The 26,878-nt window shown below is 37.2% G+C and overlaps 1 protein-coding gene across 1 annotated transcript in view; it reads right to left on the bottom strand.

Annotated features, from left to right (window-relative positions):
- LOC139712887 (uncharacterized) overlaps positions 1 to 25,303 on the bottom strand; it is a 112,007-nt gene extending 86,704 nt beyond the window's left edge. The window contains exons 1-7 of the mRNA XM_071624667.1: positions 25,045 to 25,303; positions 23,570 to 23,656; positions 19,502 to 19,611; positions 18,945 to 19,064; positions 16,558 to 16,634; positions 6,750 to 6,887; positions 2,516 to 2,595 (exon numbers count right to left, since the gene is read on the bottom strand). Coding sequence (XP_071480768.1) covers positions 2,516 to 2,595; positions 6,750 to 6,887; positions 16,558 to 16,634; positions 18,945 to 19,064; positions 19,502 to 19,611; positions 23,570 to 23,656; positions 25,045 to 25,303 — 871 coding nt within the window. The remainder of the gene's footprint in view (positions 1 to 2,515; positions 2,596 to 6,749; positions 6,888 to 16,557; positions 16,635 to 18,944; positions 19,065 to 19,501; positions 19,612 to 23,569; positions 23,657 to 25,044) is intronic.
- Between the last annotated feature and the right edge of the window lie 1,575 nt (positions 25,304 to 26,878).

Here is a 26,878-nt window from a genome sequence, read left to right as displayed (position 1 = left end):
TTATAGAAAAAGCTCTGCCACTGATACATGACCCTCACCTTGACCCCACCTCACCTGTACTCAAACCAAGTTCTCATGTGATAATATATTGCGTCCTTTAACTGTGGTCGATACATTTGAAAACAATCAATGCTTTATAATATCTGACCTTGTGATTTCCCTTATCTAAATCTGAGCACCTGCAAAAGTGTATAAGACTAGATCATACGAAAATACAAAATGTACAAGTGTATGAATGCATGATAGTATCAGTACAAGTTTTACCAGGATTTTTGGCACGTAATAATAATAATGATAATGTCTTCTTTACCCAACCCAGTGTAGCCTCTTCAGTGTTGCCACTGCTCTACCAGAGGGTCCTGCCATTATTATTACCCTAGCGTTGCAAGGTACCCATTTATAAACCTGGGTCGAGAAGGATATGGTGGGTAAAAACATCTTGTCCAAGGACTTGGTGGGAATCAAACTCCGGTCCTCCAATTAGGAGTCAGGTTTCTTCTCCACTGTGCCACAGCGCCCCCACTGAATCATCATCCTCCAGTTAAAGATTTGTGGCTATATCTAATAAATGCATGGATGGTCACACAGACACATGGACAGATACGAACTATTCAGACATCTAAGTGCTTTCAGCATCACACAAAATCTGAAAATGACATCTGAAAAAGTAAGTTTGATTTTCAAGCCACCCTGATACCTTCTGAGCTCTTTGGCTAGTAAGATACAGGGGCTGTGAAATGCCTTTTAGTGTATGATGGGGGGCTGTGGGCTGTGGGTCAAGGGTCAATGGTTCCTTATCCCTGGCTAAGATGGGAATACTGTAAAAGTGGACATTTTTGAGTGACTAATTTTTCGCGTTCGACCAGGTAAGAAGAGTTTCACATGTTTTTAATTCAGCAGAATCAAAACATTAACTACTAAAACATATGGCAAGCAAAAATATTCCCATGCTTATATTTTTGGACTAGTTTCTGGTTGCGCGAAAATTTCCACTTTTACAGTAATCTTTGGACACAATTACCCTCGAAAAGTCATGGAATTTATTGTGATTTTTTGTCTTCAGATTTTTGTTCTATTCTCTTTTTTATTCCAAAAAAGTGTGTCAGTGTGTGTGTGTGTGTGTCGGGGGAGGGGGGGGGGGTGTTGGGGGAGGGGTACAACCCTAAGCCAACTGCTCTCCCACCCCCCACCCCCACCACTTTTTGCAGCTCCTGAGATAAAAAGTCATTATAGATCAACCAAGCAAGATCAAGTGACAATCTAGGCCCATTATATTCTGCACGTTGCAAGGATAGTAACCTTCAGCATTTGCAGTTGCCATGCCAACAGCCAGGCAACAGCACGCAAGCTCCGAGCATCTTGGCTTTTTCTACAGTTACAGCAGTGGTTTGTGCATCCATCTAATGGACTTTGAAGGAAAAGGTTAACTGCCTTGATATGCAATAGATTACTCGGTTTTAACTGATGTGACAGGCCCTGATCTCATTCTAAAATATCAGTGTTTCATTGCCATCTTAATTGAAGCCATGCCTGCACAGTACTAGGCCATTTCATTCTAAAAATGCTCAAACACTCATTTTTTAAGTTGTTTTTTTGTTTTACACAGGCACACACACACACACACACACACACACACACACACACACACACACACATACACACACACAAACATGGACACACGCTCCATTCCCCTGTTTCCCCACAGTATCGGAAGTTCACTTTCCATACATTCATGCAGATCATGGCCAAAGAAGAACATAGTAAACTTAAGGCACTCTGAAGGACCTCCAGTAGGGCATGGTGTCCATTTGTATATTCTATCACACTGGCAATACTGACTTCCAAGTTTGCTGAAAATTCGACCAAGCGTTTAAAAAAAAATCAAAATGTGCAAACTGGCCTCAAATTGAGATATCCTATTACCCAAATAACGCTACTTGCCAAGTTGTGTGAAAATCCATCACAGGGTTTACAGGAAGAAGTTTAAAATGTCAAATTTGGACCCCACTTTGCACCCCCTCCCCCTGGAATCCACCCCGAACTTAAAACAATAGTCACCAAAGTATTAAATCATAGCGCCAAGCTTGATCTTGTTATAACTTCTGGTTCAAGAGAAGCTTTTTAATGATTCCTTCATTTTCATTCATTTATTCATCTACTTATTATATTATTTTCTTCTCTTTTTCTTTTTTCTTTTTTTTTCTTTTTTTTTTTGGGGGGGGGGGGGGCTCTGTGTGCCCCATGGTTGGGTCATCCAAGTACTCTAATTTCTTCAAAACTGTCACATTTTATCACTTCAGCAACATTATCAAACGCTACAATAAGTGTTTTATAGTGACTGTGTAAACCACCCAATTTCTAAATCGGGCCTGCCTTTTCGATTTAGAAATGTAGCTGAACCCATCCTGCTGAACACCAAACAAACAAAAACAAACAAAACAAACAAGCAAGAACCCCAAGCAATCAAAGCAACACATTCACTTGATGTGATAGCTGTACTCGTTGGCGACCGTACCTTCATGATCGTTGGAACACGTGACCAGCAGTCGGGCCTGAGGGGAGTATTTGCAGCCATTAATCTGTGCTGTGTGTGCCCTGTAATCACATATAATAATATAATAAAGATGATGCAAAAATAACAAAGGATATATGCAGCATTTGTGAGTTAGTGCAATGATTTTGATTGGGTTGAGATTGACAGGGACAGAGGCTATGAACAGAAAAATGAGCCCCATCAGAGCATACACTTTCAAGCACTGATTGAAAGCAAGCGCAAATTTCACACCACGCTAAAGCTGGTTTGAACAAACAGACTAAAATCAGACAATGAGAATGACCATGCTTTCATCAAAATGGGATTTGAAATCAGGAGGTTATGGAATTTTCAAATCTTCAAGTATGCATGAATCAGTTAAGTGGGTCTGAGCCTGTTAACTCTCTTTTCAAATTATGGTCTGACTTTGAAGATATCTCTACCATTCTGTTTCTTTGAGCCTAGCCAAGCTATATTTTGTTACAGTCAACTTTAACATCAGTGTGGAAGACATGGGTTTTTATATCAAAGGTGGAGAAAAAAAAAGAAAACTAAAAGATTCAGGCTTGCACTACTTGACACAGAGTCTCTAAGTGTATGAGCATTGACATTTGAAATTGAAACTGAGTATATTAGATAACAGTTTGGAGTTATCAAAGGACAGCCAACCATTTTAACATTTATAAACAAGACAATCAGACAGCAAAGAATGCTGAGAAAAGATTATGACATTAAAGTAAATCTCAGGCTGGTAATATACAGTACAAAAATGTCAAGGAAATAGAGTATAGCAGACAATCAGAAAGTAAAGAATGTTGAATAAAAAAATGGTGAAGCCTGCCTAAAGGGCATAACTCTGGCTGCCAGAGCACTCCAAAAAAGGGTCTCATGATAGAAAGTCTGAGGTTTCATTTCCTGGGCAACACCTTTGAGCTACTGTAGCTCAGTGGACTCTACCACTGGTGACACACAGTACAGAAATGTCAAGGAAGTAATGAGTAATTACCATCAAAGGTTTCTTTTTTAACAAATATTGATTTGAAAAGGTCTTTTAATATCAAAATCTAGCTGACGATCAAATGTCAATTTGCACAGACAAACGTATAAAAAAACTTGAAATGTCGCTATGGCGACTGGTATGCCTCCGCCATTATGCATGATTCTCCCAATAGGTGTATAGTACAATGTCTTCACAATGTGTGATGACAGTTTCACATAACTGGTAAAATATTGAAAGGACAGGTTTGTCAGAAATGTCTTGAATTAGGTTTGCTATAATTGTCTAAGAGTGCAGGTTTGTATGTATTTGGGGAATTGAGGATTTTAATTGACTTTTGACTGACCCTTTATTAAGTTTATGCATTGAGTAATTTTCAAGGTATGAAGAAAAAGTGTAATTACAGTATACAATAGATTTTTTTTTTTACATTATAGCCTGGCCTTTGCCCCTTAAGGTTTGACCTTGACCTTCTGGCAGGAAATTTCCCATAGGAGCTCCGTTAGATAATACATGTATATAATATTTTTAAAAATAATCCTGCTAGCATTGCATATAGTAGATGAGGGAAAGAGTGAAATTTTGAGGAGTTGACCTTGACCTTGACCCCTGACTATTGTCCCATGACCCCTAAATCCACTACATAATCCCTGCCAGTCAGTACATGCATATGTACCAAATTTCATGAAGAAACATTGAACCATTTGCAAGAAAAGTGAAATTGTAACATTTTCACTTGACCTTTGATCTTAAGACATGAAACTCTCTGGAGAATCTTTATGTAGCAGTACATGTCTACACTAAGTTTCAAGAAAATATCTGCGGGCATTGCATATATATTGGGGAAATAGCAACATTTTTAGCATTTGACCTTGACTTTTTGACCTTTGACCTCTTCCAATTTCACTATAAAAAAAACTACTCAACTAATTGCCCCATCATACATCATCCTTGGACCAAGTTTGGTGAAAATTGCTTTATCCAGTTTTGAGTTATCATGTAAAAAGATAAATTTTAGGACTTGACCTTGATCTTTGACCTTTGACCTCTGTCTGATTGCACTCAAAAACTAATCAAGTAATTGTCCCATCATACATCATCCTTGGACAAAGTTTGGTGAAATTTGCTCGATCGAGTCTTGAGTTATCGCGTAAACGGATACAATTTCATGATTTGCCCTTGACCTTTGGCCTTCAGTCGATTTCACCCAAAATCTATTCAAGTAATTGCCCCATCATACTTTATACTTAGACCAAGTTTGGTAAAATTCCAGTCAATATTACTCAAGTTATCGCGTAAACGAATGCGGACGGACGGACGGACGGACGGACGGACAACCCGAAAACATAATGCCTCTGGCACCATTTCATGGCGGAGGCATAAAAATATACATTGACATAACGGAAATAATTTCATGTACAGTAGTAGGACCTCGATTATCCGGCCATCGATTATCCTGATTCTCTGCTATCAGAACATTGACTAGCTGACATTTTTTTCTTAATGCTTTCGAGTATTTTCAGGGTCAAATATCACTCAAAACAAACAAAAGTTCAACCATTATCTTATGAATACACTTCAAGACATATGTTCCAATCATCACAGCAGACTGTAACTTTTGAGTCAGTTCATGAGACGATGTCAATGACTGGTGCCGTGCTTGTCAGTGGCACTGAGTGTATAGCAGTGGTTACAGTACAATGTACCGGCAGTATTCGACGAGACACAATCACGATCTCATTGTCGGTCAAAATCAAATAATGAAGACATGAAGGGATATTTTATTTGTATTTCGTTTTACTTCCATACATCAATTTTTGAAGTATGAAACTTGACAATGCCATGCAGATACTTGTAATATAAGTAAATTGGTAATAACATGTACTAGTAATACCCCTAGCATGATATGCAAGAGAGTGTTTTTAATTATAATATTTCTCTTATCCAGCCAAATCAATTATCCAGACACCAACCAGTCCCAACGTGGCCAGATAATCGAGGTCCTACTATACATAAAAATGATGATCAAAACATTCAAAATTTTAGGCAGAGAATTCAAGTATCAAACTTGGGGAAAATATTCCTCAGTGGGATACTTTAAATACCATCAAAAGTCAACTTAATCAATAAAACAAAAACAGAGACGTGGCCCCGCGCCCCGCAGAAAATCAAACAAAAAAGGAGGTCATGAACTCCCACAGCTGCAATCAATCAGCACATATTCCCCTCCCCCCCCCCCCACTCCTCGAAGCAACAAAAATCCTCAATGTCCATTCTCACCAAAGCACAACCACTGCCCCCCACACTTCCAACTAAAACCAGCGCAACACATACTGTAAAACCAGAAAAGTTCGTGTGCGTTGTACTTTCGTGAATTTTGTAAACTGCCCTGTCATGCTTTGGCCACGGACAAGGTTTAATGAAATACCATCAAATCCGTCTTGAACATCAGGCAGAAAACAAACGCTTCAGATTTTTGTTCTGACCTCCAACCCCCATCATTATTTAGACTTTGTTCAAAAGTTACTCCAACAGTCTATAGCTATGTAGCAAGTTTGATAACATACTGACTCTCATGAGTTTACTTTGAGTTACAGTGAAATTTAAAGCGGGACTACTGCCCTTGACAATAAACTATTGCCACTTTTTTTTTCTCTCTCTCTCTCTTTGCTATGAATTTCCCAAGTGACTTTACCCTGTTACTCAGCACCAAGTGTGAATTGCATCTACACTGTTTGAGTTTGAGGCTCTACAAGTAGTGAAACTTTTGAGAGGAACTTTGACATGACTTTCACCAAAATTTTGCCAAAAAAGATCTTATAATTTCATTGCTTTAATTGTTACACCTTGTCATCCTTATGCAAAGTTTGATGAAAAACTGGTTGATGCTGTCAAAAGTATTGATATCAAATTTAAAAAAAAAAAGCTTTTGATAGACAAGTTGACATACAGAAGAGTAGACAATCCCCCGCCCCAGGAATCAATCCAATCAGTACTGGCAGTGTGGAAGCAAAAGCAAAAGCAAGAGCAAAAGCAAAAGCAAAAGCAAAAGCAAAAGCAAAAGCAAAAGCAAAAGCAAAAGCAAAAGCAAAAGCAAAAGCAAAAACAAAAACAATAACAGTCACAAAAACAAAAACAAAAACAAACAAAAAACAACACAAATCGAAACAACACAAACAAAAAACAAAACAGAGCAGAAAGGATTCAAAATTTGCATACTTCTCAATGCTGAAGAGAAGCTTTCCATCCATGTCGTAGCACTGGACATCTGTGTCGGAACAGCAGTACATGTGCTGGAACTGCTCGTTCAGCTCTACTTTCTTGATCCAGCTCCCTTTCACCGATTCCAGCTCCTTCCTGGAAACGTTTCGAGGAAATGGATGACAAAATCTGTGACGCATCGCTCCCAATGTAAGGATGACAGATGAAGAGGGAGATGAACAGTACTCCTACCAATAATATGCAGAAGTGCAGGGTTCTCAATGTTGGCAGTTTATTTCAGGCTCTTCTCCTTGCTGAATTTCCACACAGACTATGTTGATCCATTATTATACAAATTGGCTTTCACAGAATGACACATCAGATTTCACCAAAAATGAATGCGACAGATACCCCTGGAAAAGCAACTTACCAACTGTTTGACATGAAAAACACATCTGTATCATTGCAATTTTGTAAAGAATACATGATGTCACAGGGAAAGCAGATACACGTACATGTGTATATTCATAATGTAAATGTATATGATACATGTACTGTATGTGTGTTGGGTTTTTTTTGAGTGTGTGTATGTAGTGTAGCTAGGTATGTGCTTTACTGTATTAATGTACCCACATAAAATCTATGCTTGTGGCTTTACACAAATACATTGATATATTGTTTACACTAGAATGAATGTTATATAGGGCATACTATGTATCAATGCATTGACTCTGTAGAAACGCTAAACAAAACTAGATCATCACATTCCTAAAATTGCTCTGAATTAGCAAATTAATGTGTCTTGTACAAGACCTTGGACAAAAATATGACTTATGTGCACATGACAGTTCACTTTTTGCCTGGTCCATGACTTCCTCTGGGGAGGAACATTTGAAAAAGAATCCCTGAGATTTATACCATGCATAAACAGGAAATGCCAACCAAATGTTGAAAGAGAGAGAAAGGGGTGTCTCAATCACCGTGATGAGTAAGAGATATCAAAACAAAATGAATCAAAATGAATAGAGCAAAAAAAAAAAAGGTCAAAGAAGAGAAACAAAATTAAATGCCACAGGAACCCCCCCCCCAAAAAAAAAAAAAAAAATCAAAAATCTAACTATTTGAAATTGAACCCCGAGTACCATAATTAGTAATTTTGTTAATCAGATGCATTAATGTGTATGTGTGTATGTATGTATGTATATATGTTGAATTGAATTGAATTGAATTGAATTGAATTTATTTATTCAGCATAAAAACAACAGAGAAAGACAATGATGAGCAATCATGACAGACACAGAGAAAAAAACATAACTTTGGAATACATAAAGCTGAAGGGAAGCAGCCAACGAGGAATTAAATTTCCTTAAAATCTGGCCGACCCAGAAAATCTATTTTAAAAAATGCATTGGTGGTAAATTTTTCATATCTATTAAAAAAAAAAAAAAAATGAGATGAACAGATATACCGTTGCAAGACAAAACATAAAGCAATACAGCATGATATACAATACACTACATTTACATTACAAAGACAATACGAATAAAGTGAGTTACGATCATTAGATAGAATACATGTAATGCCAGCCAAGCATGTCAAAAACTTAGGAATTATAATTTTGTATAAAATTCTCCTTAAGTTTACGTTTGAATACATTAAAAGAGGTAACTTTACGAATATCATCTGGTATTGAGTTCCATATAAGCGGACCTTGATAAAACACAGATTTCTGAAATAATGATGTTCTAACTTTTGGGATATGAAAATTCTTAGCGTTTCTGGTATAATATAAATGAATATTGCAATTTAAGGTGAAATAATGCATCAGAGAATCGGGTAAAAGCTTTCTATGCCACAGAAACATAAGATTGCCTAAAATATATTTATATCTGTCATACAACTTTAAAATCTTTTGGGAATTAAAAATTGGTGAAGTGTGAGCTAAATAAGTTGAATGGTTTATAACCCTTATTGCACGTTTTTGTAGTTTAAAAAGTCTGTCTATGTATATATTTGCAGCACTTCCCCAAACAGAAAGACCATCTTCAAAAAAAGGCGCAATAATTGCATTATATATCATTTTAAGAACAACAGTGGGTAAAAAGTTAAGTCGAAAAAGTATCCCAATATTTTTTGCAATTTTGTTGCATATAATATTTATGTGATCTTTCCAAGTCAATTTATTATCAATTGTGATTCCTAAAAATTGCAAAGACACTTCTTGCTTAATTTCAGATCCTGCTAAATATATACTAATATCCTTGACATCAACATTTCTATTGGTGAATATCATAAAATGTGTTTTACTTGTATTTACTGATAATTTATTCATATATAACCATTCAGAAATTATACTTAGCTCATTATTGACTATGATTTGTAATGTTTGGGGATCATTATGAGATATAAAAATACTGGTGTCATCAGCAAACAATATATATCTAAAAACCTCCGACGTATTACATAAGTCATTCATATATAAAAGAAACAAAAGAGGTCCCAAGATTGACCCTTGGGGTACTCCACACTTCAATTCTTTAGATTTAGATTGAAAACCATCCACAACAACATATTGCACTCTGTCGGATAAATAACTGCGGAACAAATCTAAAACAACTCCTCTTATGCCATACAAATACATCTTACTAAGTAAAATATCATGATCAAGACTATCAAAAGCCTTACTCAAATCCAAAAATATGCCGATTAAAATTTCCTCATTTTCTATTGCACACATCACATTTTGAATAAAATTGATTAAAGCATGAGAAGTGGAGTGCCTCTCCCTAAAACCATATTGGTTTGAAGTGAATATATTGCACTGTTTGATAAAGGATAATAAACGAACATAAATGCATTTCTCAAAAATCTTTGAAAAAAGAGATAAAACAGATATCGGGCGGTAGTTACTTAAAATCTCTTGAGAGCCTTTTTTAAAAACAGGTATTACACGTGCTATTTTCAGTTTATCTGGGAAGACACCAGCATCTAAACACTTATTGAATATTGCACACAGAGGTTCACATAAATAATCAATAACTCTTTTCAAAACACAAATTGCAATTCCATCTGAACCTGGGCTTGTATCATTCTTAAAATTCTTCACAATGTCAACAATTTCATCAGGAGATATTGGTTTAAAAAATGCAGATTTCTCATTTTTGATAATATATTTTACATTAGGTGACTTCTTATCATCATCGAACTTACGTTTCAAATCATAACCAACATTAACAAAATACTCATTAAAAACATCAGGAATTATATTCTTATCTGAAATCAATTCATTATCAACAATAATCTTATCAACACAGGATTTCTTTTTATGTTTTCCCAAAGCCCTATTAATAACTTTCCACGTTTTACTACTGTCACCATGTGCAGCCTGAAATTGAATCTTATAATACAGTTTTTTTGCCTGCTTAATTTTATTAACAACTTTGTTTCTAATTTTCTTATACACCCTTTTTCTATAATCAGTTGGATTTTTTAAATATAACTTATACAAACGGTTTTTCTTTTTTATAATTTTTCGAATTTCATCATTAAACCAAGGTGCACTTTTATTACTTTTGCTTTCCTTTAAATCAATGCGTTTTAAAGGAAAATATACATCATAATAATCTAAAAATACATTTATGAATTCATTATAACAATCATTGGCATTAGGAATTGAGATATTCCATTGGAAACTATTCAGATGCTGCGCGAATCTAATTATATTCATCTCACTGATTTCACGTTTATGAAAACATTTTTCTTTAAAAACAATAGAAATTTTATTACAAATACAATATATGGGAAAATGATCGCTTACATCACATAAAAAAAGCCCCGATGAAGATACATTCACACTATCCTCATTTGTAAATATATTGTCAATTAACGAAACCGAGTCTGGAGTAATCCTTGTAGGATATTTGATAAGAGGAAACATATTATGAACCAACAACATATCAAACAACTCATTTACGTATTGCTCTCTATCTATTCTTAAGAGGTTAATATTGAAATCACCCATCAAATAAAACACTTTTTTTTCATTTTGCACAATTTGTAATACTTCACTTAAAACTTTCATAAAATCTTCAACACATTGATTAGGTGGTCTATACATAACTCCAAATAAAATTCTTCGATGATTCATTTCAATTTCAGAAAATATACTTTCAATATAATTATTGTTTACATCCAAGTCAGTCCTTCATTCAAAATTGACATCATTTTTTATATACAAACCAACTCCACCACCCCTCTTAAATCTACGACTATTTGCAAAGAAAGAATAATTATCAAGCCTGTACATATCAAGAGGTGAGTTAGCATTCAGCCATGTTTCAGAAATTCCTATTATAGTTGGTGCAATATCAATTGAAGTTAAAAATGAGTTTAAGTTATCAAAGTTGCGAGACATGCTCCTACAATTAAAATGAATACAAAAAAGGGGAGATTCATTTTCTTTTGCAATCATCTTAGAATGTAAAACGCTGTTAAAATCTTTGGTTGAATAGTAATACTGATCAGAGACATATTCGTTATCGCTACCAGGAGAAATATATTCATGTAGTTTTTTAAGTTCAGGGTTCACGTGAGAAAACTGGCATTGGTTGACTATATCAGAAAAATACATTGAGCAACAAAACAAGACTCACTACACACAATTAAAATAACTTCAAGAACTAAGAACATACATGTACATAAGAGAGGGTGAGAGCAAAAAGAGAGTCTGCTCCTAAAGAGTGAATGAGGATGCATTAAGTATCAAGGAAATTTGATTAGGTTAACATATCATATGCGTATAGTAGATGTCAGTTTACGAAAATAACATATTTTGTTTAAAGCTTTTTCAATTCACTGACTGACCATATTCTCTTTCTCACAGTGTATGTATGTACATGTATGTATTATATATATTATGTACTGTAAATAATGCTGTATTAACCACACCCATGCACTAATTGCAAATAGGGATACTGCTGACACGTTGGTCAAATTAAGTGAAATGTTTGGGGAAGAATACATTTTGATTTTTGTGCCATAAAATAAAAGAAGGAAATACATGTGTACAGCTTGGACAGTAGCCTGCCTAATGATGTGAAAAGGAAATTATTTCACCAATTTTGGTTTACGTAAGACCAAGTAGTACAAAATGAGCAAAATAGAAGAGAAGAGTTTGTTCTCCCTTATTTGGTCATTTGTTATATTTTCTTTGTTTGGCAATGGCACCTTACATTGGCTGTTTGGGGTTTGTTTGTTTGTTTGTATGTTTGTTTGTTTGTTTGTTTGTTTTGTAGTGACAGTGATGCATAAGCGATAGACAGTTGATATATGAGATTAAGAACATCAATTCCACTGGTACAATGTTTCTTCCGTTAGCTCTACTGAATGGCTTCCTACGGCTGTTCACAGCTGTATTGCTGATATCAAATTTCATGGTGCACAATCAAATAAAAATTTATACGTTACTTATATAAATTTATACGTTACTCACGTAAAGTGCGTGCTTATATTACAGAAGAGGAAAGGCCTCGCGATAAGTCCATGGAAAAAAAAGGCACTTTCTAGCGAATTTGCACAAGCTGCATATAATCTTCATTTTCAGTAAGTTGTGAATTGTGTATATCAATATTGATAACATTGTATAGCTATGAAGTCTCATTAATGAAGATTATCTTTTCTAATGAGTTTGAGGTGACAAAAAATGATGTCAAGTATAAAAACTCAACGCGATCGTGATATTCGCTTTTGTATTTGCTCTGCGTTGTGGGCCGCTCTGGCACAGCCCTGTCGCGATTTAAACAGCGACTGGGCTGTGTATAGTGACACATTATGCAGACAAGCAGTAGGTATTGGCAGTAATGGTGTATGAACCACATCCTGAATTTTGAATTGTTGCAGTCTGTGGAAAAAAGTGTAGTTAATACAGTGTAGACTGTTATTTACGCTATGAATAAATGAATGTATGTCAACATACATGTATATATATATATATATATATATATATATATATATATATATATATATATAAATACATATATATATATATGTGTTTGTGTGTGTGTGTGTGTGTGTGTGTGTGAGGTGTGTGTGTGTGTGTCTATCTGTCTCTGTGTGTGTGCATTTGTGTGCATGTGAAATTGTAGAAATCAAATAAAGATTATGGAGAAAAAAAGAAGAAGATGTGTTCTGCAAATCTACATACTGTAGTGGTCACATGTACCAAAATTCATGTCAAATACATGTACTCATAAACTCAGGGGGTAAGGTCAACCCACATATTTTTGTACGATTGGTACAAAAAACTGCTGCTGCCATGGCAACAGATTTATTCACACACCAAAAAAAAAAGGTGTCTTGAACAGCTACACTTTACTTTGATCATATATCACAAATTTCACCTGAATTGCTATAAAACTGAGAGTAGTTTGACCCACAACATTTTGTAAGATTTCTTGATAATTTGCCATTGCCATGGCAATGCATTATGCAATACAAACAAAAAGGTGTCTTGCACATCTTCCTTTGATAGCGGCCACACATGCCAAATTGGGGGTAATTTGCTCAAAAAATGAGAGAGCAGTTGGATTCACAAGTTTTTATGAAAATTTGTCATTGCCATGGCAATGCATTATGCGATAATAACGGAAAGAGGTGTCTTCCACATCTACCTTTGATAACAGTCACATATGCCAAATTTGGGGTCAATTGCTCAATAAAGATAGTAGTTTGATCCACAAGATTTTGCAACGGCCCAACTGCCCAACCGCCCGATCGACCGACCATCCGGCCACCCGAAATCAGAGTGATTCCTAGTACCCCCACCACCCACAGTATAAAAAAAGATAGTTAAGAGTCAAAACTTGACCATGACAAACATGACATTGTTTCAGATTTGCATGTGAATGAGTCTCTTGAGGCCATGGACAAGGATATCACTAGAAAGCACATGGTAAGCCACGTTTGCACTGTCCTTGCTCCCCTGGAGACAAACAATGCACATGGTGTGTCACGTTTGCACCCTTCATGCTCTCTCTATTACAGACAAACATTCCAAACAGAAGGACATATAGTATAATGTACCATGTTACCAGGTAACGCCCACTGCACGTTAAGAGAGAGAATGTGACTCCTTCATCACCTTGGCGAGAAGGAGAGGAAGTAGAATATTAAAATCAAATCAATAGAAAATAAGAATTGATAAGAAGACACACAACTGAACGATGCATGCTTCTCTCATAGGAAGTCAGAAAGTTCCCTCACTCTCTTCCTGTAGGGACATACTGTATACGCCATATATCTAGCGAGTCTAAATTTTTGCAAATCGTAACTTCCTGACGATTTCGCGAGTGGTTAAATTCGCGATTGTGGAGTACTGTACAGCTTGTACAGTAGCCTGCCTAATGATGTGAAAAGGAAATTATTTCACCAATTTTGGTTTACGTAAGACCACGTAGTACAAAATGAGCAAAATAGAAGAGAAGAGTTTGTTCTCCCTTATTTGGTCATTTGTTATATTTTCTTTGTTTGGCAATGGCACCTCACATTGGCTGTTTGGGGTTTGTTTGTTTGTTTGCATGTATGTTTGTTTGTTTGTTTGTTTGTTTGTTTTGTAGTGACAGTGATGCATAAGCGATAGACAGTTGATATATGAGATTAAGAACATCAATTCCACTGGTACAATGTTTCTTCCGTTAGCTCTACTGAATGGCTTCCTACGGCTGTTCACAGCTGTATTGCTGATATCAAATTTTATGGTGCACAATCAAATAAAAATTTATACGTTACTTATATAAATTTATATGTTACTCATGTAAAGTGCGTGCTTATATTACAGAAGAGGAAAGGCCTCGCGATAAGTCCATGGGAAAAAAAAGGCACTTTCTAGCGAATTTGCACAAGCTGCATATAATCTTCATTTTCAGTAAGTTGTGAATTGTGTATAACTCATATCAATATTGATAACATTGTATAGCTATGAAGTCTCATTAATGAAGATTATCTTTTCTAATGAGTTTGAGGTGACAAAAAATGATGTCAAGTATCAAAACTCAACGCGATCGTGATATTCGCTTTTGTATTTGCTCTGCGTTGTGGGCCGCTCTGGCACAGCCCTGTCGCGATTTAAACAGCGACTGGGCTGTGTATAGTGACACATTATGCAGACAAGCAGTAGGTATTGGCAGTAATGGTGTATGAACCACATCCTGAATTTTGAATTGTTGCAGTCTGTGGAAAAAAGTGCAGTTAATACAGTGTAGACTGTTATTTACGCTATGAATAAATGAATGTATGTCAACATACGTATATATATATATATATATATATATATACATATATATATATATATATGTGTTTGTGTGTGTGTGTGTGTGTGTGTGTGTGAGGTGTGTGTGTGTGTGTGTGCATTTGTGTGCATGTGAAATTGTAGAAATCAAATAAAGATTATGGAGAAAAAAAGAAGAAGATGTGTTCTGCAAATCTACATACTGTAGTGGTCACATGTACCAAAATTCATGTCAAATACATGTACTCATAAACTCAGGGGGTAAGGTCAACCCACATATTTTTGTACGATTGGTACAAAAAACTGCTGCTGCCATGGCAACAGATTTATTCACACACCAAAAAAAAGGTGTCTTGAACAGCTACACTTTACTTTGATCACATATCACAAATTTCACCTGAATTGCTATAAAACTGAGAGTAGTTTGACCCACAACATTTTGTAAGATTTCTTGATAATTTGCCATTGCCATGGAAATGCATTATGCAATACAAACAAAAAGGTGTCTTGCACATCTTCCTTTGATAGCGGCCACACATGCCAAATTGGGGGTAATTTGCTCAAAAAATGAGAGAGCAGTTGGATTCACAAGTTTTTATGAAAATTTGTCGTTGCCATGGCAATGCATTATGCGATAATAACGGAAAGAGGTGTCTTCCACATCTACCTTTGATAACAGTCACACATGCCAAATTTGGGGTCAATTGCTCAATAAAGATAGTAGTTTGATCCACAAGATTTTGCAACGGCCCAACTGCCCAACCGCCCGATCGACCGACCATCCGGCCACCCGAAATCAGAGTGATTCCTAGTACCCCCACCACCCACAGTATAAAAAAAAATAGTTAGGAGTCAAAACTTGACCATGGCAAACATGACATTGTTTCAGATTTGCATGTGAATGAGTCTCTTGAGGCCATGGACAAGGATATCACTAGAAAGCACATGGTGTGCCATGTTTGCACTGTCCTTACTCCCCTGGAGACAAACAATGCACATGGTGTGTCACGTTTGCACCCTTCATGCTCTCTCTATTACAGACAAACATTCCAAACAGAAGGACATATAGTATAATGTACCATGTTACCAGGTAACGCCCACTGCACGTTAAGAGAGAGAATGTGACTCCTTCATCACCTTGGCGAGAAGGAGAGGAAGTAGAATATTAAAATCAAATCAATAGAAAATAAGAATTGATAAGAAGACACACAACTGAACAATGCATGCTTCTCTCATAGGAAGTCAGAAAGTTCCCTCACTCTCTTCCTGTAGGGACATACTGTATACGCCATATATCTAGCGAGTCTAAATTTTTGCAAATCGTAACTTCCTGACGATTTCGCGAGTGGTTAAATTCGCGATTGTGGAGTCTTGTACTGAACGGAGAAATGTATTCACATACGTCACATTCATAGCGTGATCAGAGTCATTATTTTCGCGTGCCTTTAATTTCGCGAATAGCACCTGACTCACAAAATTCGCGAAAAATAAAAACCTCGCGAAATATTTGGCGTATACAGTATTAAAATGATATGAACTTACTTTAACAGCAGCTTGTAATTTGCCATTGGTTTGATTTCTCTCCACACTTCATCTGCAACCTGACGAAACTGCCAGACCTGTAATGAGCAACGTCGTTACAGCAGCAATCATCCACCTTGCTTCTGACTGTAATTCACCAATGGAAATGACTGTACACTTTCTTTTAGCAGAGAACAACACTGTGCAAAGTCTTTGGAAAACTAAGTAGGCCTAATGGACTCTACACAGACATATATTCAGAGTACTTAATAGCAATGATGTGAAAATCTTCCTTGCCTCTTGGCATTAAGCTAATTATTGTGGTCTTGCAGACTTGACTGAGAAGGAGTCCAAATATGAGATACTAATTCACTTTAATTTGAGATAATAATTTACTTTGAAGTAAAATACATATCATTAATATATTTGGATATCAGATTCTCTTCAACTTTGGAAGTTCAAAGGAAGTGAAAAACACAGTGACATTGATTATCTTCAAATTACTGTTATATGTGGTATATGGATTCTCATGTATGATCACCAACAAGATCACATACTGTATGAGCTGAAATTTTCGCGCACAGATATTTTCGCGAATTGCTACTTGGAGGACACTTTCGCATGTTGTTAATTTCGCGGTTGCGAGGGTCTAAGTGAACTTAGCTATTAGCGCGTTGTTATTTTCGCAGTTCAAAGGCGATTCGCGAAATTCGCGAAAATAAAACCACCACGAAAATTTCAGCTCGTACAGTAGACTACATATAAAGAAAACAAAGTAAAGGAAAGCATGTATCATGCTTATTTGCAAATTTTCAGTAGAGAACCAAAACTTCCTTTGTAGCCCAAGCTGAAGGCCTAGATGTTATTTGCCCCCTTCTGGTTCTTAGCACGCTGAAGAAAGTTCATGTTCGCATGGCTTCTTAAGAAGGTTGAAACTGCACATAAACAACAATATTATGTTCTGGGGCCTGTTTCATAAAACTTGTCATCAGTGACAAGCTACTGAAATCCTTGCAGCTGATTGGCTGAGAGCAAATTTGTCATAGAAATGTGGCAGTTGTCACAGATGACGAGTTTTATGAAACGGGCCCCTGATCACATTCTTTTTTAATTGCTATTTGCAACTTACTTTCATTTGAAAAATATGCCAATAGTATTGAATTCAATAAACATAATCTATAAAAAAAAACACTGCTGTTTGATTTTTAATGTATTGCTCTGAGGTCTGTTGCCATGCTTTTTGTTACTCTCATTTGTATGGAATGCAATGAAAATGTGATTCACAATGAATACTGTAAAGGTGGCATTTTCAAACGATTAATCTTTGGTGCTCGATCCAGTACAAATCAATCTTGTCTTTTTCTTTCTTTTTTTTTAATTTCACGGCTAATTAATGCAATACAGGTTTTTTAATAGCATTTAAATTTACATTGGCAAAGTGGTGAACTAAGCACTTTTGATATTTTTATTCTTGCACTGGTTATACACTGAACAAAATGCATGAAAACTTCCCCACCATGAAAATACTGTAGACTGCAAATTGTGTGAACCTCAAACATATTGGCGTGTATGACACATAATTTACAAAACCTAGTATTTTGCAAATTGGGACTAGTACGGGTATGCTAGATGATTTGTGAGTAGTGGAATTAGCAATCTAGAGCCACACTGACAGAATGAGAAAGAAGTGTTATTACATTTCAAGAAAAAAATAGTTACTTCCCACCTTGGAAACCATACACATACAATGCATTTGAGTTCCAGGAGGCAAAATGTTGTAAGTTGTTATTCCAACAGCTATGAAATTAGCAGAATTTGTGAAAGGCAGAACATTGCAAATTAGAAAAGCACTTGAGAGTGCAGACCTCCGCCAAGCAGCTCATTTCCAACACATACACGCATGCTGAAAATCGCCCAGTTTCCCAATACAGAAGCCTTTTTGTTTACGTCATCAGCTTCCAGCTGCGCAGCGCCTCGCCCGGGCAGAGCAAGCACTCTAGTGCACATATGCAAACCTCAAGTATGCCCAGTTAGAACTCCAAAGTTCATTGACCTTATCTTCCAATAGAAAACAAAACAAACAAAACAAATCCTTCAAAAATTAACAAAAATTCCCGGATCGCTACTAAAATTGAATCATATTGTGTCATTATCAACTTTTCTTTCAAGTTTTATCCAAATCCATGCACAACTTTTTGAGTTGTTTTGTAAACAGACAAATTAACCAACACCAGAAAAAAAAACATCACCACCTCGGCAGATGTAAATACATGAGTTCATATTTGTGCACATTACCACAAGAATGAGTATATTGCAGCATGCATTCTGTCTAGGAAGCTGCACTACCGAGTGACATCCTTCACAGCATGAAAGCTATAACCAGCTCACAGGAGCATTCACCTACATACCTTTGTTCCCTTGACACCACCTGTGATCAGTTCATCTCGGACGGGATTGAATACGAGGAACATGACGGAGCTCAAATCAGAGTTGACATTGCATGTTTCTTCAAAGTCCTTATTCAGCACCTGTGGGGGAGGGAGGGGAGATGTGCAGCAGCTGGATACTAGTACTCTTTCCTTCAGAGGGATTCAACTCAAATACATTCAGTTGGCTGATCACAGGCACACACACACATACACATACACACAAACACACACACACACACCAACAACAACAACAACAACAACATTGACTCTACTGGTCTGCAAATTATCTGTCACACAGATTCACCACCACTTTCCTTGTTTCTGTTTGATTGTCATTTTCTCCTTTCATAACAGAACACTGTACAGATCATAGTGAAGAGGAAAGAAGAATATATTTCATTGTAATAGAGTTGCTTATCCAACAAAAATTAGTCACTTCAATATAACATCACAGTATTGATTGCATGGTACTTTTTTTTTTTGGTTTTTACCCAGAAATGAAATAAATAGATATATTTTTCCGCCCGTGCACTCACCTTCAGAGAAAAGTCCTTGGCAAGACAAAAATACACATTGTATTTGCGGGTGTAAACAATATTCCTCAGAAGTTTGTTCTGGTACTTTGGAAACGTCATGCTCCGATTCACTGTAGAAATTTAAGAGAGCATGAAAGAAGAGAATATTGTGAAAGTCATGACAACTTCACATGACATTGATATCAAAGCATTCCCTATCCTTTTGCAATGTACATGCAACTTCTTTGAAATGTTGGCTCAAGGTAAGCCTGCCATACCAGTGCAACCATTCATATGAAGGTACAAACAAGAACGATATGTGACCCGCTACAACAAAATGGTCCTAAAGTCGCGCACGGTCGAAGCCGTGAAAATCTAGTTTGAAGTTAGAGCAACAAAATTGGTCAAAACTTACAATTTTCTGAATTTGACATATTATTAGAGTCTGACATGTCTTCTATCATCTGTCGAAATTTTGAAGCAAAATGATGAAAGGAAAGACCAAAAAATAGCGTTTTTCTGGGCCATGTTTTTTTGGCGTTTCAACGAAGCAGAAACTGGTTCGAACATTTGGAGTGAGCGCCACACATAGGCTCCGCCCCTAACAACGACCAGAGTGATCTCATTGGTCAGTTTGCTGCTTGCCGCTAACCGGAGCGTGAAGCTCCCACACTGCCCAGTCGACTGGTGCGTGCGGGCGGGTTGCGCTATGCCTAGCCGCTTCTCCTGACATCCTGGTCACTGATTGGTCGGTGAGGAGACCGCCGACGCTGTGTTTGAACGAGCATTTCGGGGGTTGCTAGGGCTTAACTTCTATTGTCCGGAGGTGAATACTGACTTGCGTGTCTCTTGATTGTGACTGCGTCGCAAGGAGAACTTTTAGGGCGCTTTTCTCGAAACAGTGATTTCCCAGACGTCTTGACATGCGCTCTTTTAAACATCGATATCTCCACAGCCGATTATTTTTATAAGACATGTTGTACAATGGGTGTATATCAATTTAAAGCAGAAAGATTAGGGAATTGTGTCATGCAATTTTCAAATAATCGACCTCGCCCGACTTTAGGATCATTTTGTTGTAGCGGGTCACATATATTTTGAAATACATCTTCAGCTGCAGGACTTCAGTCAGGTTTCTTGTTTGTGCTAAGCATGACGGCCAGGAGAGATTTAGCCAAATACTTGATCTCTCCCCCTCCCTTTGTAAGCATATCATAAAGGGTCAAATGTTTTGACTCAAATACTACTTTCCTTGATCATCAAGGTAGTCTGTACTGCACAAAGCAAACAATAACATCTTAACCTTCCTCTGGAAAGCATAACATCAACATATTTTCTTTGTATTTCCTCATTGATACAACCAAGTATTTCCTGTCCTTCCAAAACCGAACTGCAGGATGACACTTTGTTTGCACGCTAAGCCTCGTTTCCCCATTGTACTTGTTTATCACACTGGTAGTAACTTGTTCACAATGAACCACTTGACCTTTTTTTAGATATTTTGTTTACAGAAGTTGTGGGGAAATAAAAAATAGAAAAAAGAAAGAGAGAGAGAAAAAAAAAAGTGATTTGCCAGCATTGGCAAGAGAAACAAACATTTTTTTTAAATCAACTATACGTGATATTTGCTTCTGTCAGCCTAGACCTGAACTTTGGGACAGAAGTACAAACTACGTACCTAACCTTGCCAGAAACAATATCAAACAAATGCAAAAAACACTGTACAATTTAATTGCTGATGGTAACAAGAGAGTAAACCAATGTCTCAAAATAGAAATGGGAATCAATAATATCTAGTCTAGGCTCCTTTTTTATAGATGATTATCATTTTGGAGCACTGCCAGGAAGCAGTGACAAGCACCCTGATAGCTTTATACCTATATACCTATATATAGATCTTTGAGACAGATCTTCAAGACCCCATTTCCAGCAGATTGCCATTTTGGCCAAATCACATGCCTCCCTTTGTAAGTAGGTTCAACTGCATATATGTGCAAATTATTGTCATTCTTCTGTCCCAAACAACTGATGAACTTTAAAAAAAAAAAGAAGAACATTGTAACACGCATTCTATTACTTTATGGGTGTATATATTGGCTCATGAATATTCAGTATGGGCTATGTTTTATTCCTACTTTCTGACAGTTCATAGGATGCATGTAACATGAACATACGTGTGATCAAAAGTAGGGCTCTTTGCACATTTGCTGTGTATATGCTTCATGATGAATTGCATTATATCAAAATATACACTATGTAGGCAAAATGTCTACCAAAATGCACAACAGGGATTATTAAGACTCAGACACAATCTTTCATTTGACTATTAAAAAGAAATGATTATATTTTGGACCAATTTCTCCAATGCTTATTGTAAAACTGTGGCACAAATGCTTCGGGTTTGAGCTGGTGCAGTAATATAGAGGATTAGATACGTAAATCATTTGGTGTCTGACCTCATATCACACTCTGCCCTAAGGGCTGTTTACCCCCAATGTACTTTGTTTATTGCTTGACACAGATGTCAAGCAGCTGATTGCCAATGAACAGAGAGTACGTTGAACCTTCATCCCCCTAATCCCTATTGAATCACCACGGCCATCCTGTTAACCCATTCCTTCCGCAATTCTCTAAATACCTTCAATATCCCCACACGAGATTCTTTTTGCCCGTCGACAGAGAACGGACAGGTTGGTAATCCACCTGTGCGAAAACAGTCAAGCGGTGCATGCATCCCCTCCCCTCAGTCAACTACATGTGCCCTTGAACAATAGAAATATTGATCGGGTGCGATGTATGAATAGAGCGTGCGCTGATGGGCTCACACTCTCTTTTGTTCTACACAAATCAGGCGACAAAATGCGATGACTGGGGTCAGCGAACACAAATATCTACAGTACTGTGATCAGCTTTAATCGCTAATGTACATGTTCATATGAGTTTTGTAGCAGAGCAAGGGCAAACTAAATCAGAACAACTTAGGATAAAAATACTGTGATATACAAATTCTTCCAACAGAAGAAGAACATGTGCTGACAGAATAAACTCTGACCTATTTATTAAACCCATTTTGGGGGACTTCATAACACAAAGAAACATGAATTTAGGCCACGAAAGCAGGCACTAACCTGTAATACCAGGTTCCCGTATATTAGTTGCTCCCAGGGAACCTGGTATACCAGGTTCCCGTAAGGAACACGTTAATAGAGAGCATGCACATCGCTACACCTGAGTGGGCTTGCTAACTTTACAACGGGGTCAAGTCAAGATGGATTACCACAACAAATGCTGATGAAATTGAAAAAGGATGGTAAGTTAAGATAAGTTCCTGGGCATATGTGACCCGCGACAACGAAAGGATTTGGAAGTCGTGGGAGGTTGATTTTCTGAAAATGACATGACATTATTCCCTTACTCTTCTTCCTGAATTTCATATACAACACGACTCATAAAAGTACAAGTTGGTTGTGGAGATATCTGCAATTTTATGAGAGCATGTTGAGTGGTCTAGGAAATCAAGGTTTCTAGAAAACCGTCTTCAAAGTTTCCTACTGATACAATCGCGATCATAGGGAGGTATAAAGACAACTTTCACCTCTTGACAATAAAAGGTAAGGGCCTAGCAACATCCATGATGTTCATTCAAACTTAACAAAAGCGGTCTGTGCATGACCTGTGGTCTGTGCACAACCAATCAGCAACCAGGATGCCATGCACTGACCAATAGGATCACTCCTTTGTTGCTTGGGGCGCAGTCTATCTGTGGCGCTAAATTCAAATCCTCAGACACGTTTTTGTTCCATTTGAAAGTCAAAAATCAAGGCCAAGAAAAATGCTAATTTTTTGCCTTTCCTTTGTTCTTTTAGCTTCCAAATTTTGGCAAAGGATAGACGAAACATTAGACTACAAAATTTTGCCAAAAACAGAAATTCAATGGATTTGACCGTCTTTGATGATCTGACTTTGAACTCCATTTTCTCGGCTTTGCCGTCAGCGACTTTCGGATCCTTTTGCCGTGCCGGGTCACATGTACAGGGTTTTAGAACTGGCATCTTGAATGAAAAGACTTAATTATGAATGACATCTCACCAGTGTGTCCAATCCCATCCTTGTACCATGTTGTAATTCCTCTTGTGTCCATGAAGATGAACTGCTTCGTCCTGGGATTATATGTGACTGCCCAAAAAAGGATAAAAAAAGAGGGTCAGTAACCCATCAAGAAATTGGGCACTGTAATTTCTGTGCACTCACAGCAGCAAAAGAATAGTAATCATGCTGCAAAAATGAGTGCATAAAAATTGTCCAATGTGTGGTCTGCAAACTTTCACAAAACATGATTTAGCAACCTTGAGAGAGCCAATGTTAAAATTTCATTTCGTGAGACAAGAGTCCACAATCATTTTCTATTAAGGGGGTGGGATTCATGTTACTTTAGCAGATATCAACGACACTGTGACTACATGCAGTGAATGCAGTATTATGTGAAATGAGGCATCACACTGGTAAAGCATCCCTTTATATCTGACTTAACCCGTAAACCCGTAACCAATAAATTTCAAATATAATTTTCATATTCTACACCAAAAACCAATTTTCTTATTGAAAAATATCGTAATTGTCATTAAAAATACGAAAAACTATGACATATTTCAAAATTTCCTTTATTGTTTTCGAAATTTTCTACCTAATGTTGTACATTGGTATGCATATTTTGACATCTTTTTTGGCTACAAAATTTCACTTTTATGATAAAACTTATTTTTTTCTGCTTCGGTTTGTTAAAACTAAATGAGTTTCAGTGTAATAGCATAAGTTTTCATTTAAATTCTTGTTCTTAATAACAAATTACAAGAAATTTAACTCGAGGCCTCTGACGTGGTCTTCAGCAGTTTACGGGTTAAACTAACATCAATAAGATTTCATGTCTAAACACTGCAGCCCAAGAGAAACAACGTCACCGTATAACAGCAAACTTCTTGGATTTAGTTCTGCTAGTTACAACCATCTGAAAACAACCCAGTAAAAAAAAAAAAAAAAAATGGCTTCTATTAAAGTTATGGTACAGTATTGGTGGAGATGAGAATTGGGCTTTCAACTTTTTGCGAGATACCAAGAAAACACTTATGATATAGTACAGAACATACCATTTTAAGAGGAATTCAAAGTTTACTTGATGAAAATTGGGTTTGGAATGACTGAAACATCCAAAAACAAAGTAAAACAAAGCTATCGTGATAAAAGTGTGGGTCCCACACTTTATTAGAATCGCTCTTGTTTGGATATCTCAGCCATTTCAAAACCAATTTTCATCAAATAAACGTTGAATTCCTCATAGAATTACATGCTCTTTCATATTTCATAAGAGGTTTCTCATTATCTCACCAAAAAATGTTAGAAACCTGAAATTATACAGGTCTCAACCAAAACTACACCATCTCTTTAAGATACTTTTATGAATGTATCATCAATCTTAGATTTGTACACATAAATTGACTGCAGACTTTCTTTAACATTCTAAATATACAATATTTTCTCCCTCATCAAAACTGACTGTACGAGCTTACCATCTACTAGTTCTGTCAACTTCTTGCTGTGTTCGTAAGAGTTCTTGAGATGAAAGCCGTCCTGGACAAACTGATACATTGAGGATGCCCGGGCCAGTTCCTCTGAGCTTGGCAAACTTCCTCTTGCAGAACCCGTGCGTTGATTCTCAGGGCCGTCGCTCCTGTGGTCCGATCCATCGGGTTTCAGCCCTTCTCCTGCCACTTCTCCGGGCTTCTCATCATCTCGGGGAGGCGTTGCTGGCCCTTTTTCCTGCGCCATGTTATCCGCTCTCGCTCACTGGTCACGTGACAAGTGAGCAGCGCATTTCACATGTGGCAGAAAACTGGATGACGGTCGTTTGGCATGATCCGCAGCTCACATGTTGAATGACGTCCTCATTCTTAGCCAAGCAATGCTACTTTCAGAATAAAGCAGAACAAGATCTAATACAATCAGAGTACTTTGGCCTTCGCATCTGAAACTAGAGAGTTTGTCGATACATGTATAGAATGCATGTAATCAAAGTTGACACAAAAATCATGTTTTTATGATATGCAGTAAAATTTGATTTCAAAGTCAGTACTTCGTTGGATAGCTGTTGAACATCGCGGCAGAACACATCACAAATTATACTAAGCCCGACCAGACGCCGTGTAAAACACACTAGCGCCTTTTGTACAGCGGCAGGACTGCATGTGTCAATGTAATAGTTGCACAAATTATGAATACCTGTACTTCTGTTTGCTCATGGAACTTTCTACTTTTGAGTTCTTACTGATTCACCTCCTTCAGCTACAATGTACATCCCTTGCTCTCACACCTGAAAATTGGACAGCATGGCTGAACCAGGGAGATGAATGAGAGACGCCTCCTTGGTTGAACCCTCTCATGAAAAGTGTAAACATGAGACTTTTGTGAACTAGAATCAATTTCAGGATTACTGCATAACAAACATTTATAGGCTGTAAGTGGTACCGGTAATAAATATTCAAAGCAACACTGAAGCCACAGGGGTTGAAGCTCATCGCTTTTTCTGAATGTCATATGTACAACACATTCTGTATCATCCTGTGACTGTATGTGATTTTATAGGATTAGATCTCTCTAGCCCAACCAGACGCCGCGCGAAGCTATTTATACAGCGACTGGGCTGTGTATAGTTAACCCGTTGAGGACGAGTCCCGAGTTTACTCGGGCAAGCGTCTACGGGAAATGCGTGTTGTAGCAAAATCAAACCGTCCTCAACGGGTTAAGAACTCTCCAAAGTCAAGATGTACTGGTACTGATAGACAAACACTTTGGTGCCTTTGCTTTGGCCACATCAGGGGGCCCTTGTTTCGTATTGCATGCAGGGCATAATAGGTGCTGGTCCTACAAAACAATACTTTGCAAGTGTGCCTGGGATAATTAGGAATTAGAACCATCTACTGTCAACTTCACTCTCAAATTCAAAACATGCCTTCTGAGGGGGAAAATTAACAAGTTCTCTTTTGCTCAATGATCAAACCTGGAAGTGAAATGAATTTAATACTGTGAATTTAATGATTTAACGTTTACAATGTACCAATGACTTGTTCCGGTACCTCACCTCTTCCCTCTTCTCTTACAGTTACATGAACAGGGATGCCAAGATCAAAAAATTCTTATGAGTGAGATTTTCATGACTCGGCATCGTTCGGCATCTCGGCGCGCGAATGTGCATGCAAGTGAGGGTGTAGGAGGGGTTTTTCCCCCTGTGGCCTCCCACGGTAGGGAGCATTTAAAATTTTCAGCTCTTAATGGTGCGATCAGGTGCTGTTGAGCTATGCTCCTTATTATAGGCCCAAGTTGCAGACTTTGCCCAATATGCGTGAG

Source organism: Diadema antillarum, unplaced genomic scaffold (genome assembly GCF_040938485.1).
Source record: "Diadema antillarum isolate AM-2024a unplaced genomic scaffold, OU_Dant_1.0 seq00001871_RagTag, whole genome shotgun sequence".
In the NCBI taxonomy this organism is placed as follows: Eukaryota; Metazoa; Echinodermata; class Echinoidea; order Diadematoida; family Diadematidae; genus Diadema; species Diadema antillarum.
Note: the sequence above shows the minus strand (reverse complement) of the source record. Positions and strands in the feature narration are given on the sequence as shown.